Raw genomic sequence first — 13,295 nt, 5'->3', positions numbered from 1 at the left:
GCAAAGGGAACCTCTGGAGAAAGAGGCTTCCGGAACGTTCCCGGAAGGGGCAGGTCTTGTGGGCGGGCCCAGTCGGCTGGGAGCCTCGTGGAGGCTGAGGTGAGTCCTGGAGGTTCAAGTTTGGAGCTGAGAGCCTTCTGTGCGGCTCCGATTTTGCAGATTCTGTCTGAGGCGTTCGTGATGTCAGCAGCAGCCGAGGCGGGCGTATTTAGGGCCTGTTGTTAGGGCTGGGGGAACTCAGGTAACTACGGGCGTCCCCACAGCAGTACTTGGAAGCCCCTCAGCTACTCGGCGAGGTTGCGTGTGCTGAGCAGAGCTGCCTGACCGTGCGTATGAACGGGCTTGCCTGAGGATGATCTGACCGTGTGTTCGATGTGTGGAACCCTCCGTCACCCTTTCCTGACCGAAGACTAGTTTAGGAATGTGTGGCAGGTCTGTTACCACGGTCCAGGCCCTCAGTGCATCGTGAAAACATCGTTTTGGGGGCTGTGGATTAGGAAGCGGAGATGATGGGGTCTCGGAAGAAGGTTTGGTCATGAACTGTCCGAAAGGAGGCGAAAGCTGTGCACGTGGAACAAAGTGAACAGTGCAAGTTGTTTGGGAGGTAGTTTAAATATCGAGGGTATGAAAAAAGGCTGCGAGAATTGGGTTTACTCGAAAAGAAGTGGGCCTCAGAGGATAACATTGATTAAAATAAGTAGAGGAGAAAATGCATTTATTCTGAGTAAAACGAATACTATGAAGAATACAAGGTCGCAGGACGAGGAAGGAAACTAGCCAGCCCGACAGGAACGTTTATTCGAGAAATACGGAGGTTAGACAGGATGAGTTTTTGAAAACTGGCAAACGATTCAGCCTTTTCAAGGCTTTAGGATGGGAAAGCTCATTTGAAAAGATTAGTCGGTAGTATTATGACTTTTAAATGAAAAGAGTGAAAAACATGGAGGCGGAGGTGCTAGGTGGAAAGTCAGTGCAGTAACCCAGTGATAAAGAGCTGGAACTGAAAGTGCTGGAGGGAAAGGCATCCTGTGTCAGACTAACAGTCAGGTGGAGTTGACTACAGAGAAAGAGGCAAATAGAAGCAGTTTAGCATAGTGGTTAAAAGCAGAAATTTTGGAGTTAGACTGGCTGGATTGGGATCTGACTTTGGCACTTAGCTGCTGAATGACTTTGGGTTAGCAGTTTACCATCTCTGGGTCTGAGTTCCTTGTCTGTAAAATAGAGATAGGAAGAGTGACTTCCCTTGTAGTGTTATTGTGGAGAATTTGTTTATTTATTTTTAGAGATAGAGTCTCACTGTCACCCAGGCTGGAGTGCAGTGGCGTGATCATAGCTCACTGCAACCTCGAACTTATGGACTCAAGTGATCTTTCTGCCTCAGCCTCCCGAGTGCATCACCATGCATGGTTAATTTTTAAAAAAACGTTTTGTAGAGATAGGATCTTGCTGTGTTGCCCATGTTGGTCTGAAACTCTTGACTTCCAGGCCTTGGCCTCCTAAAGTGCTGGGATTACAGGCATGAGCTACCACACCAGGTCCTTATGGATAATTTTTTTTTTTTTTTTTTTTTTTTTTTTTTGAGACGGAGTCTCGCTCTGTCGCCCAAGCTGGAGTACAGTGGCGTAATCTCAGCTCACTGCAAGCTCCGCCTCCTGGATTCACGTCATTCTCCTGCCTCAGCCTCCCGAGTAGCTGGGACTACAGGCGCCTGCCACCTCGCCCGGCTAGTTTTTTGTATTTTTTTTAATAGAGACGGGGTTTCACCGTGATAGCCAGGATGGTCTCCATCTCCTGACCTCGTGATCCGCCCGTCTCGGCCTCCCAAAGTGCTGGGATTACAGGCTTGAGGATAATTTTTTTATACTTACATTTACAATGTGCTAGAGGCTTTTCTAAGTGCTTTGCATATGTTAACTCATTTCATTAATTGCTTAATTGCTGTATGTAATTAAACAGTTGCATATGTTTACGAAGTTATATACATTTAATGTTATCAGTTACTATAGCATAAGCACTCGCTAAATCTTGGCTGCTATAATAATATTTTTTATTAATGATTCAAAGGTTATTAAATGGTTTTGAGCCTGAGTAACTGGGAAAATTGTGTCTTAGTGTCTGAAAAAAAGAGAGGGATACCAGAAGTAAGGTAGGTTTGGTTATAGACATGTTAAATGTGAAACTCTAAGATATTCAAGTGGAGATGTTCAGTAAATATTGGAAACTCTATAATTAGTATTCATGTAGGTGGGCAGGACTGGAAATAGACATATGGGAGTCTGTGGACCTAGGCATGCTATATGAATTCTCCAAGGAAGATACTATAGAAGGAGGTGGTAGATGTACAAAGACAGGCAAACATAAGGAACAACTACAGAGTCTGGAGGAATAAGAGGAATTGCGAAGGAATTAATCAAATGGCCTAGGCTAAGAGCATTATTATCCTGTTAACATTATCTTTCCTTGATTTTAAATTGGCTTTATGTTGGTTCCTGTGAGAGAAACAATGAGGCCAGTAAGTGATTATTAACAGAAAATATTATCAGAGAGTTGAGATTGAATTTTTTTTTGTTGAAGTAGACTAAAACAGCATTTGATAATTAGAAAGACCCTGTAGAGTTAAATCAACCAAACAAAGAAACAAAAAACAATAGCAAAAAGAAACAGCTCCTCATAAAAGACTGTAACTTCTTTATTTTTGTGTGTTTTAAGTTGCATGGGTGTTTTTTGGGTATATTTTTTACTCTTCATGTAAAGAACAGATGGGACTGATCTGTTATCTCCTTCATTCACCTCTTGTCCCTTTTATACATAACCAGTGGATTATGGATTTTCAGTGAATTTAATAAAAGTGCAGAAATTATGGCATCTTTCCAAAAATAGTGTGCCAAGTTGCTCACCCATTTTCTATGCCAAGGGTAAGTGACTGCTCTGATTTTGAAATGAAGGACAGACTTTCATGGACTAATAGTTCTCAAAGTGTGGTCCAAGAACTGCAACAGCAGCATCACTTGGAAACTTGTTAGAAATGAAAAATTCTAGGCCCTACCCCAGACTTATGAAATCAGAAACAGGTGCTGGGAGAAGAGATGAGATGGTGTTTTCTAGCAGTGTTTTCATAAGCCCTCCAGGTAATTTGGATGTATACTAGAGTTAGAGAACCACTGTACAAGAAGGTTAAGTAATATGAGGTTAGGGATTTTGTCTTATTAATAGTGTATATCCAGTGTCTAGAACGGTGCCTATCTAATTGGTAGGTTTTCAATAAATAGTCACTGAAAAATATGTTCAGTCTCAGACTACCAATCTCTATGTAAAAGCTTTGATGCTGGTTGAATGGGCAGAAGTAAATTAGTTTAGCTGCATTGAGCCTATAATGTCAGATATGCATGAGTTGGGGATGACAATATGACTAATCTGGAACTTGAGGAAGAGGGATTATATTGAGTCAACAGGAATAAAATGAAGATGTCTAGGTATTTTAGGTCAATGAATTATTCAGAGTAAATAAAGATTAAGAAGTCACAAGTTACATGCTTTTAATGACATGATAAACAGTTGGTGTTGTTTGGGCGCAGTGGCTCACACCTGTAATCCCAGCACTTCGAGGCGGGCGGATCAATTGAGGTCAGGCGTTCGAGACCAGCCTGGTCAACATGGTGAAACCCCATCTCTACTAAAAAAAAAAAAAAGACAAAAATTAGCCGGGTGTGGTGGCACATGCCTGTAGTCCCAGCTACTCGGGAGGCTGAGACAGGGGAATCGCTTGAACCTAGGAGGCAGAGTCTGCTGTGAGCCCAGATCCCGCCACTGCACTCCACCCTGGGCGACAGAGTGAGACTCTGTCTCAAAAATGAAAAACAAAAAACAGTTGGTGTTTACTAACCTAGTAGAACCAAGGCACCCAAGGAGCTGAGTTTTCTTTGTTTCTGTGCACAGATTGCCTCACCTGTGGTATCAGACATCATAACATGGGGCTCACCAAGCAGTACCTACGCTATGTTGCTAGTGCCGTCTTTGGCGTCATTGGCAGCCAAAAAGGTAATGTTGTCTTTGTGACACTTCGTGGTGAGAAAGGACGCTATGTGGCAGTACCAGCTTGTGAACACGTTTTCATCTGGGACTTAAGGAAAGGAGAGAAGGTGAGCCCAAAATGACCAGTTTGATATTGATTTATTGGTACTTGAGGATGGAGAGGTAGTAGGAGTGGGGGAGCTCTGATTTATTTATCATGAGTTTTTTTGGTGTGTGTGTGCCCTTAGAAGAGAAGAGAAATCTTTTTCCTTCAGGTCTAGCTAGCCAAGCATCAAGTTCCTTTGTGTTCTTCTCCACTAAATTCTGAAAACCACAAAGAAATAGGAACTTATTTCTTAGATGTCTATTTGTTGGAATATTTACAGGTCATTATTTGTAGTAATTATTTATTCCTAATGTATTTTTTCTCTACCAATTCTATTTTTCAAGTTCGACTTATGCTTATAGCTGGTTGTAAAATATTAGGCATGTAAAAGGATGGTAACTCTATGTTGGCAGAATGTTTTTCTAATGTGGATAAGGCCCGAGTGTTGTTAAACTAGACTTCAATACTTTGTGTGACTGAATTCCCTAAGCCTACCACTTTTGCCAAACCAAATATAGGCATTTTGATATTGTCCACTCATTTTGTGATTCCCAAGAGATTACTACTTTGATTCTTGTTGCCACCCAGAGTCCTTTGTGGTGAAAACCACTGTAGTACTCGATTGCCATGCAGATTGTTTTCTTATAAAATGGGTCTCAGTTAAAGGAATTTGCAACTCTTTTTTTTTTTTTTTTTTTGAGACGGAGTCTCGCTCTGCCGCCCAGGCTGGAGTGCAGTGGCCGGATCTCAGCTCACTGCAAGCTCCGCCTCCCGGGTTTACGCCATTCTCCTGCCTCAGCCTCCCGAGTAGCTGGGACTACAGGCGCCCGCCACCGCGCCCGGCTAGTTTTTTGTATTTTTTTAGTAGAGACGGGGTTTCACCGTGTTAGCCAGGATGGTCTCGATCTCCCGACCTCGTGATCCGCCCGTCTCGGCCTCCCAAAGTGCTGGGATTACAGGCTTGAGCCACCGCGCCCGGCCGGAATTTGCAACTCTTTATTGAAAATCACGTAGTGTTGTTCTAGGATCAAGACTTACATTAAAGGTATTAAATTTATTTTATTGCCTAGGGAGTTTTTATATGTATTACACCAATGTAGGGCTTTGGAGAAAATAAGTAAGCTTTTTCTTAAATATTTAATTGCCTAGTACAAATACTAATTTCTATATTAAAAAACTTGAAATGGATTGTAGAGTTTCATTTTTATTCATAAGAGTAATTTGGAATTATTGGTGCTCTTAATTTTACTGTGCCTGAGTATTCCTATGCTATTCCCTTGATTTCATGCTTAACTCTTTTATATTGTTTTTAATTTTTATAATTTCAGATTCTTATCCTTCAGGGGCTTAAACAAGAAGTTACTTGCTTGTGCCCCTCCCCAGATGGGCTACACTTAGCTGTTGGGTATGAGGATGGGTCGATCCGAATCTTCAGTCTCCTGAGTGGGGAAGGAAATGTGACCTTCAATGGTCACAAAGCAGCTATCACTACCTTGAAGTATGATCAGCTAGGAGGCAGACTGGCATCTGGGTCCAAGGTGAGCCTTTGAATCAACCCAGACTTTGGTATATTAAAGGAATGTAAGGCTTACGCCGAAGCAAGTTGTTGACAAAAATTGTCAGGTAAAACAATGGGCTGCCAATATACAAAGTAGTATAATGGTAGAAATAGAGTGAGGAGGATGGGTGTGAATTGGGAAGTTCATTTTGTTTCCTTTTGTTCATTTTATCATATTCTCTGATAAAAGCCTATTAAGTATAAGAATAAGATGAAGATAGCCATGATAACTCTTATTGTGAAAGTGCTACCCAAAACAGTAAAATAAGGAAATAAAACAAAGACTGGAAAAGAAGAGACAAAATAATAATTGTTTGCCATTTTCTGTAAAGTCAGTAGGGTTTCCTATATCTCAAAAGTCATGAGTTAGAAAATATAAAAGATTCCATTCACAACAGATTAAGTAACAGACATAAAAATACCATGAAACTTTACTGAAGAATGGAATAGGAGACTTCTGTAGAGATATAATCCATGTTCTTGAGTGGGAAGACAAGGCATTGAAAAGATGGTAGTGTTTTCTAATTGATTTATATAGCTAAAGCTATGTTTAGACATATGTTTATATATAGATATAGATATATTTAAATAGATATTGTAAAGGTTTTAGTTGTTACTTAGAACTTGACCTAATATGGAAAAGCAAAGGAATTGGAAACACCAACATTTGGGAAGAAAAGAATAATAAAACAGGAGTTTCAGATATTAAAATGTCGTATAAACCCAAATTTAAGAAGTATCATATTGATACCTCAATGCAAGTATCAATGCAAAATAGATTTTTGCAACCAAATGGAAATCTCAGAAACACATCCACGTTTACATTCCTAATTAGTATATTTTAAAGATGACATTTTTAGTAAGTAGAAAAATGATGGATTACTTATAAAACAGTCCTTAGACAACTGGCTATTTGGGGGAAAATTTTAAATTAAAGCTTTACCTTGTGCTATATACCAAAATAAAACAAAGATTAAAGATTTAACTATAAAAAAATAGCATTTTAAAGTAAACTAGAAAATATATAAGTAAATATCTGATGGCAAGGTAGAAAAGGACTTTAAATGTATTAGCAAAGAAATAAAAAGGAAACTTGGTAGATTGGAATACTTGAAACATTTGTACATTAAAAACAAGTCAGAGGAAACTGAAAAAGTTAAAATATTTAATATTTTCACTATAAAAAGAAAGAATTAGTATCATTCATCTATTAATAACTTACAAACAGTCAAGTAAGAGATGACACCCAAAGAATGATAGACAAACACATGAATTGTCAATTCAAACGAGATACTAATGGCCAGTAATCATCATAAAGCATGTAAAATATTTTTCATTTGTATTCATAAATGTAAATTAAAATAAATACTAAGACTGAACATTTTTTACTTATGAGTTTGGTAGTAGTTTCTGAGAAAACTAATAATAGAGTTAAGTGAATGGGAAACAGGGCTTGTCATACATATCCCTGCTGGTTCTATAGATTTACCCAACCTGGAGATCATTTTGATGGTATCAATCTAAAACTTTAAAAATAAACATATCATACAACCCAAGAACTTTTCATTTCAGTTTTTTCTAATCAGATATACATACAAAAATTTGTGTATAAGAATGTTCACTTCTGCATATTTATAACAGCAGAAAGTTGGAAACTACCTAAATGTCTAAAATAGAAACATTTTAAAATAAGTTGTGCTATCGTTTTAGAATTTATTATTATGTGAGCATTAAAAATGTGAACACTCTAGAATAACATGGAAGAAATGGAAATAATATTTAATGAATAAAGAAAAGGTTGTAAAATGATAGGAATGGCATGATCTCAGATTTCTAATAGGAAAATAACCTGGATTATACATAAAAACTAGAGCAATAACAATATCTGGGGATTATTTCTGGATGGTGGGAATAAGGCTGGTGTTTATTCCACTGTACTTTCCCCATGCTTTCCAAATTTTCTGCAAGGACTATGTGTTGCCTTTGTAATAATTAAGTCTCATTGTTTGTCAAGTTAGGCTATATGTGTTAAAGAAAATTATTTTTCATCTGTATTATTTGATCCCTTTAGGACACAGATGTTATTGTATGGGATGTGATCAATGAAAGTGGTCTCTACCGTCTAAAGGGGCACAAGGACGCCATCACACAAGCCTTGTTTCTACGAGAAAAGAACCTGCTAGTTACTAGGTAAAAAAATAATGGTTTAATTTCCAGTTCTTTTTTAGGAAGAGAGAATTTGCTTTCTTCCTTACTCATTTCTCTCATGAGCAGTGTGCTTATGCTTATGCATTAGTGTTCTCTCCTGTTCTCCTGCTTTCCTTTTTTCCATTTCTTCTAAGTAGTATTGTAGAGCTGTCTAAAGTTATATTATTTTTAAAATAATTTTTCTAATTTGTCATTCTTTTCTCTTGATATCAGTTTTTCCATGTTTCTTAGCCTTTTGAAGCTCATTATAGAATGAGCTTTGTCTACCTTCTAGATATCTAGAAAGCCAAGAATCAGAATATGGAGCAGAGGGAAGATATGAATACCAGGTGTTAAATTCAGCTCGCCTTTTGAGGAGAGATATACTGTACTTCATAGTCCTCCTAAACACCTATTAGGATGAACCATTTGAAATTTTTATTTGTGTACATAAAAAATCATCAAATATCAACAATCTTATATTGTTCAACCTAACATAATAATGAATATTCCTAAAGAATGGCCACCTAGGAAAAGCTGGGATACCAAGGTTTGCCAGGCATTAATTAGAGGAACCATAGTAATAACTCAGAAAAAGCTGTGAGCACTAAATGCTTTACCAATGGTGGATTTGTTTCTATGGGATAGGATACAGGTAAATTAGTGTCTTGTTCAGATAACACAGGTTCTGTAAGAGAATGATTCTATAGTTCTAATAGAAAATATATATATTACAGCTTAGGGAATATAAAGGAAAGTAAATAACACTGTAAGGTGGGGTTATATGGGATGGACTTTGTAAATCAGGTTTTTGAGGGTTTTTTTTTTTTCCAGTTTGCTCATGAAGGAGGATTATATTAGATTTATGTAGTGAAGAGGTAGGGAAGAGGTGTTTGAGCAGGAGTAGTAGAGGCCATTGGCTGGGAGGGCTTATATTTAGGGGGTTAGGAACAAATAAATGGGAAATTTTGAGAATGCTGCCAAAGAGCCTGATTTTCATTCTACAGGGAACATTGAGTGAGTGCAAATATTAAAAATTAAGGTTATCTGACAGTTGCACATTGGATGGGATGAAAGAACAGCAATGGATAGAGACCAAATGAGAAGTTGTTAAAATAATCCAGGTAGTAGGACTTAAGTTCAGGTTAGTGTACAGAAACGGACTAGAAGGTGTCAATACTTAGAAACTTCACAGAGGAGGCATTTTCAGGACAAGAGACTAACTGGACAGGAAGACAAGGGAATGGGAGAAGTCTAAGATGTTTCCATGGTAGATTGTCTGAGGGAATGCCAATGCTGTGATGATGGAAATGATAGGAGGAAGCCATGATGGATCAAATTCTGTATTCTTTGGTACTCTGCATCTAAAGTCATTCTTGTGCTTGTAGGTGGAACATTTTATTTTCTGCACAGGAATAACTACAAGGAAAGTTATGATTCTTTGCTTTTCAAAAGAAAGATCAGAGAGAATCGGAACTTTAGACATTATTGAAGCATATGTTCCTTTTAAAGCAACAGTGAGTTTTGGATCTCCCTATTAGTTGAATAAGTTTTCCTAAACAGGATATATTTTTTTTTCTCCTGTTTCTTCTTCTAGTGGGAAAGATACCATGGTGAAATGGTGGGACCTTGATACTCAGCACTGCTTTAAAACAATGGTTGGCCACCGGACTGAGGTACGTGGAGGGTCATGGGCCCAGGGAAATAATGGGAAGGCAAAAGGGAAAAGGTGGTGTTCTTCGCTTCCCCTTTCATGGCTCTTTGTTTTTACTGCACACAATAATTACATGCCATCTTGAGGGATAGTGAGGCTGGTTTGATGGAAGCAATGCCAGCCATTGAAGCAGATACTGATGCTCTGATATGTAGTAAAAATTGACCTTGGATGGTTTTTAATTCCTGAGTTTCATCATTTCTAAATAATAAGTGTCCACTTTTATGAATGTAGGGAAGTTTAATAATATTATGTGTGCAGCATCTAGCTTACTGATAGGTAAGCAGCATATGGTAGCTGTTATAATAGTTACTTGAACACAGATCTAATTAGTTGAGTTCAGGGACTGTTTTTTATACATCTTTGCATCCTCAGTGCTTTATTCATATCAGGCATTCAGGAAGGTAATACCTAGAATTAATGACAAGAATATTAAATTATTTGTTGATTTGCAACAATATTATTTTCTTTATTTAATTCCTGGATACTTGAAGCTGAAAGTTATGCCATGGACATTAGCGGGGCACCTTTTATTTGCTAGACACTGCTAAAAGCAAAGAAATAGAGACTTAAAATCATCATTTGAGTGGATTTCAGTTAAGATTTATGCTTAACAGCTATTATCTTAATTTGATTATAGGAGGTTAGAGACAAACTCGTAGTATCACAAAAGTAACAGTTTCACCGCAGGCCATTTTTTTTTCTCTGTAATAGTGAGATTTCTCTTAGCGCATTTTGAAAGGATTGTCGCTATGCCTTTTCTTTGCCTTTAAGGTGCTAAAGACATTTCACTACGGGGTAACTTAGACTTTTGGAACATCATATACTACCTGGAATCTCTTGAAAGTTGTATTACTCAAATCTTTTTATATTCTATAGGTATGGGGGTTGGTTCTGGTGTCAGAAGAAAAGCGACTCATCACTGGAGCCTCAGACAGTGAACTGAGGGTATGGGACATAGCTTATCTGCAAGAGGTAATTACTTTTTAAAATCATGGGCAGTGTCATGTTTAGAAGTTTCATAAGCACCTTGGTTTTAGAATCAGATGTAATTATTGAGTACTTCACATAGTATTAGAAGGAATTCTATCACATCAATAACCTGCAACACCTAAAAAAGCTTTTCTTCCTTGTATGCTCATTATCCTCATTTATTTGAGCTCAGGTTAGCTTTAGGCTTACAGTTTCTTATAATACTAATGTTTTATTTTGTGGCACTCTTAATCAGATATTCTTGGACCTTTGGGGGTCCTTGGATGGCCTTCAGAATATCTGTGAACCTTTCTCCTCAAACATATATGTAGAATTTTACGTTTATAAATATGTATATTCTGAAAAGATCTGTAACTTTTTCTTAGACATTCAAAGAATTTACATAGAAGAAAAGCTTGCAGACCTTAGGTTTAGCTGAATTTCGGTGTGTGCGGTGTCCAGCAGCCATTTTGATGGGAGTTACATTAGTAGGCTAGGGGTTATCTTTTATTTAAGGAGAAAATGTATCAACCTGTCTTGCGATGCCTTTGCAGTTCCTAATGCCAATTTGAATTTTTTGTTCTACAATATGGTCGACCTTTCACCTAAATACAGAGAAAATTTTGAAGTTAGTGAAGAGTGGGGTCGTTTTTCACTGTTGTCACTAAACAGTAGTCCATATGCTATAGAAAGTTTTTGGAGATAGTATAATGAGTAGTATTCTGTTTGTATATTATGTAGTCAGTTTTTAATAAGTTCTGATACCTGCCCTGCTACTGAAGAGGTTTGATAAGGGAGATCACAGATTAGAAGCTATTATTGGCCATAAGAAAGATTTCTAAGTCTTCAGGATTAAGAGTTACCTCTTGGGCCAGGCACAGTAGTTCATGCCTGTAATCCCAGTACTTTGGGAGGCTGAGACAGGAGGATCACTTGAGTCCACACACAAGTTTGAGACCAGACTGGGCAACATGGCAAGAACCTGTCTCTACAAAAAATTTAAAAATTAGTCAAGCATGGCGGTGCCTGTGGTTTCAGCTATTTGGGAGGCTGAGGTGGGAGGATGGCTTGAGCCCAGGAGATCAAGGCTGCAGTGAGATATGATCATGCCATTGCACTCCAGCCTGGGCGACAGAGTAAGACTCTGTCTCCAACAACAACAACAACAAAATACCTCCTGGAACATACTATTTCAGCTTTTATTTTCCCATTTTTATAAAACAGATTGAAGACCTGGAAGAACCAGACCCCAAGAAAATCAAAGGATCTTCTCCTGGAGTACAAGATACTCTTGAGGCAGAGGATGGTACCTTTGAGATGGATGAAGCCCCTGAGGATGTAATTCATTTTCGTTTCTTAAGTTTAATTGTGTTGAATAGTGGGAAAGTAAGAATTGCAGATTTTTAGGGAATCATCACTTTAGGGAATATTTTTGTCACTTGCACTTAATAGAATTATATTTTTTTCAGAAGTTCAGCAGAACTTACATCTAACCTTCATCTGCTCTTGCTTCTTCTGTAGCGAATCCTTTCATGTAGAAAAGCTGGTTCCATAATGCGGGAAGGAAGAGACAGAGTTGTAAACCTTGCAGTCGAGAAGACAGGCAGGATTCTTGCTTGCCATGTGAGTACCATACTTAGGAGAAAATAACAAGGACTAGGCTGTTCCTTTCAAATACTCATTCTTTCATATTCAATGTAAAGATGACTTTTTCTTGACTCATGTTAATAATTCACTGTGTGGACCTATAATCTCTAGCTTTATTAGCATAACAACAGAAATAATAATTACTATTAGGTTGGTGAAAAAGTAATTGGAAAAGTAATTTAAAAAGTAATGGTAAAACCCGCAATTACTTTTACACCAATATTATTTTTATTAGCAACCATTTATTAAATGCTTGCTCTTCTAAGCAATTTAAAAGCATTTAACTTCTTGTTTAGCCTTCAGAGCAATGCTACAAGTAGGAAGTGATATCCTCATTTTACAGATGAGATAGCAAACCCAGAGAGATTAACTAAGGGAAGAAATATAAATATTGTTGTTTACTTTTGAGAATTAGGTAAATTACAGATTACCTCTCCTTGACTCACATTAACCTTTTGCCTTTCTAGGGAACTGATTCTGTGTTAGAATTGTTTTGTATCCTTTCCAAAGAGGAAATTAAGAAGAAAATGGACAAGAAGATGAAGAAAGCTAGAAAGAAAGCAAAGTATGTTTTCTTAATACTTATATTAATAATGAAATATCCTGGATAGGTCCCATGTTACTGAAAAAAACTGGCTTCTTTAATATTTACTCTCTTATCAATTACCGTTAAAAGTTAAAGAAGAACTTGTGAGGTACCGATAACCCAAATTTGTCAAATCTCAGAGAGACAGAAAATCATCTGATTCAGCAAATCTTTTGAGACCTATTCTGGTTTATTTAACATGGTTGGATTGTTAAGTGCAGGTTAATGAGTTTTCTAAAAAGTCCTGAAATTAGAAAAATAACCAGAGACGTTTCAGTGGAATAGTTGTAATTACAAGGACCTTGTTACAAGAAATTTTATGGGCTATTGCATTCAGAATCCATTTCTTAAGGGTAGCTATTAAGTGAAATAATACTTTATGACATTGTAGTGTACAAAGCATTTCCACTTATACTACATTGTTTAATTCTCATGGTAATCCTGTGTGGTTAAGTGACTTTTCCAGAATCACACAGTTTGTCGGTCGAGGGGCCAGATTTTGAACTCAAAGTGC

The 13,295-nt window shown here is 37.6% G+C and overlaps 1 protein-coding gene across 3 annotated transcripts in view; it reads left to right on the top strand.

Moving 5' to 3' along the window:
* The first annotated feature begins 51 nt into the window (after positions 1-51).
* The window catches only part of WDR3 (WD repeat domain 3), a 30,536-nt gene continuing 17,292 nt past the window's right edge, over positions 52-13,295 (top strand). Inside the window, exons 1-9 of one of the 3 annotated variants that reach the window (XM_015147316.3) lie at positions 52-241; positions 3,937-4,139; positions 5,446-5,655; positions 7,747-7,865; positions 9,460-9,538; positions 10,456-10,551; positions 11,773-11,886; positions 12,070-12,171; positions 12,663-12,760. In XM_015147316.3, coding sequence (XP_015002802.2) covers positions 3,969-4,139; positions 5,446-5,655; positions 7,747-7,865; positions 9,460-9,538; positions 10,456-10,551; positions 11,773-11,886; positions 12,070-12,171; positions 12,663-12,760 — 989 coding nt within the window. In that variant the 5' untranslated portion in view covers positions 52-241; positions 3,937-3,968. 3 annotated transcript variants of the gene reach the window in all.

The sequence above is a fragment of the Macaca mulatta genome, chromosome 1, assembly GCF_049350105.2.
Source record: "Macaca mulatta isolate MMU2019108-1 chromosome 1, T2T-MMU8v2.0, whole genome shotgun sequence".
In the NCBI taxonomy this organism is placed as follows: Eukaryota; Metazoa; Chordata; class Mammalia; order Primates; family Cercopithecidae; genus Macaca; species Macaca mulatta.
Note: the sequence above shows the minus strand (reverse complement) of the source record. Positions and strands in the feature narration are given on the sequence as shown.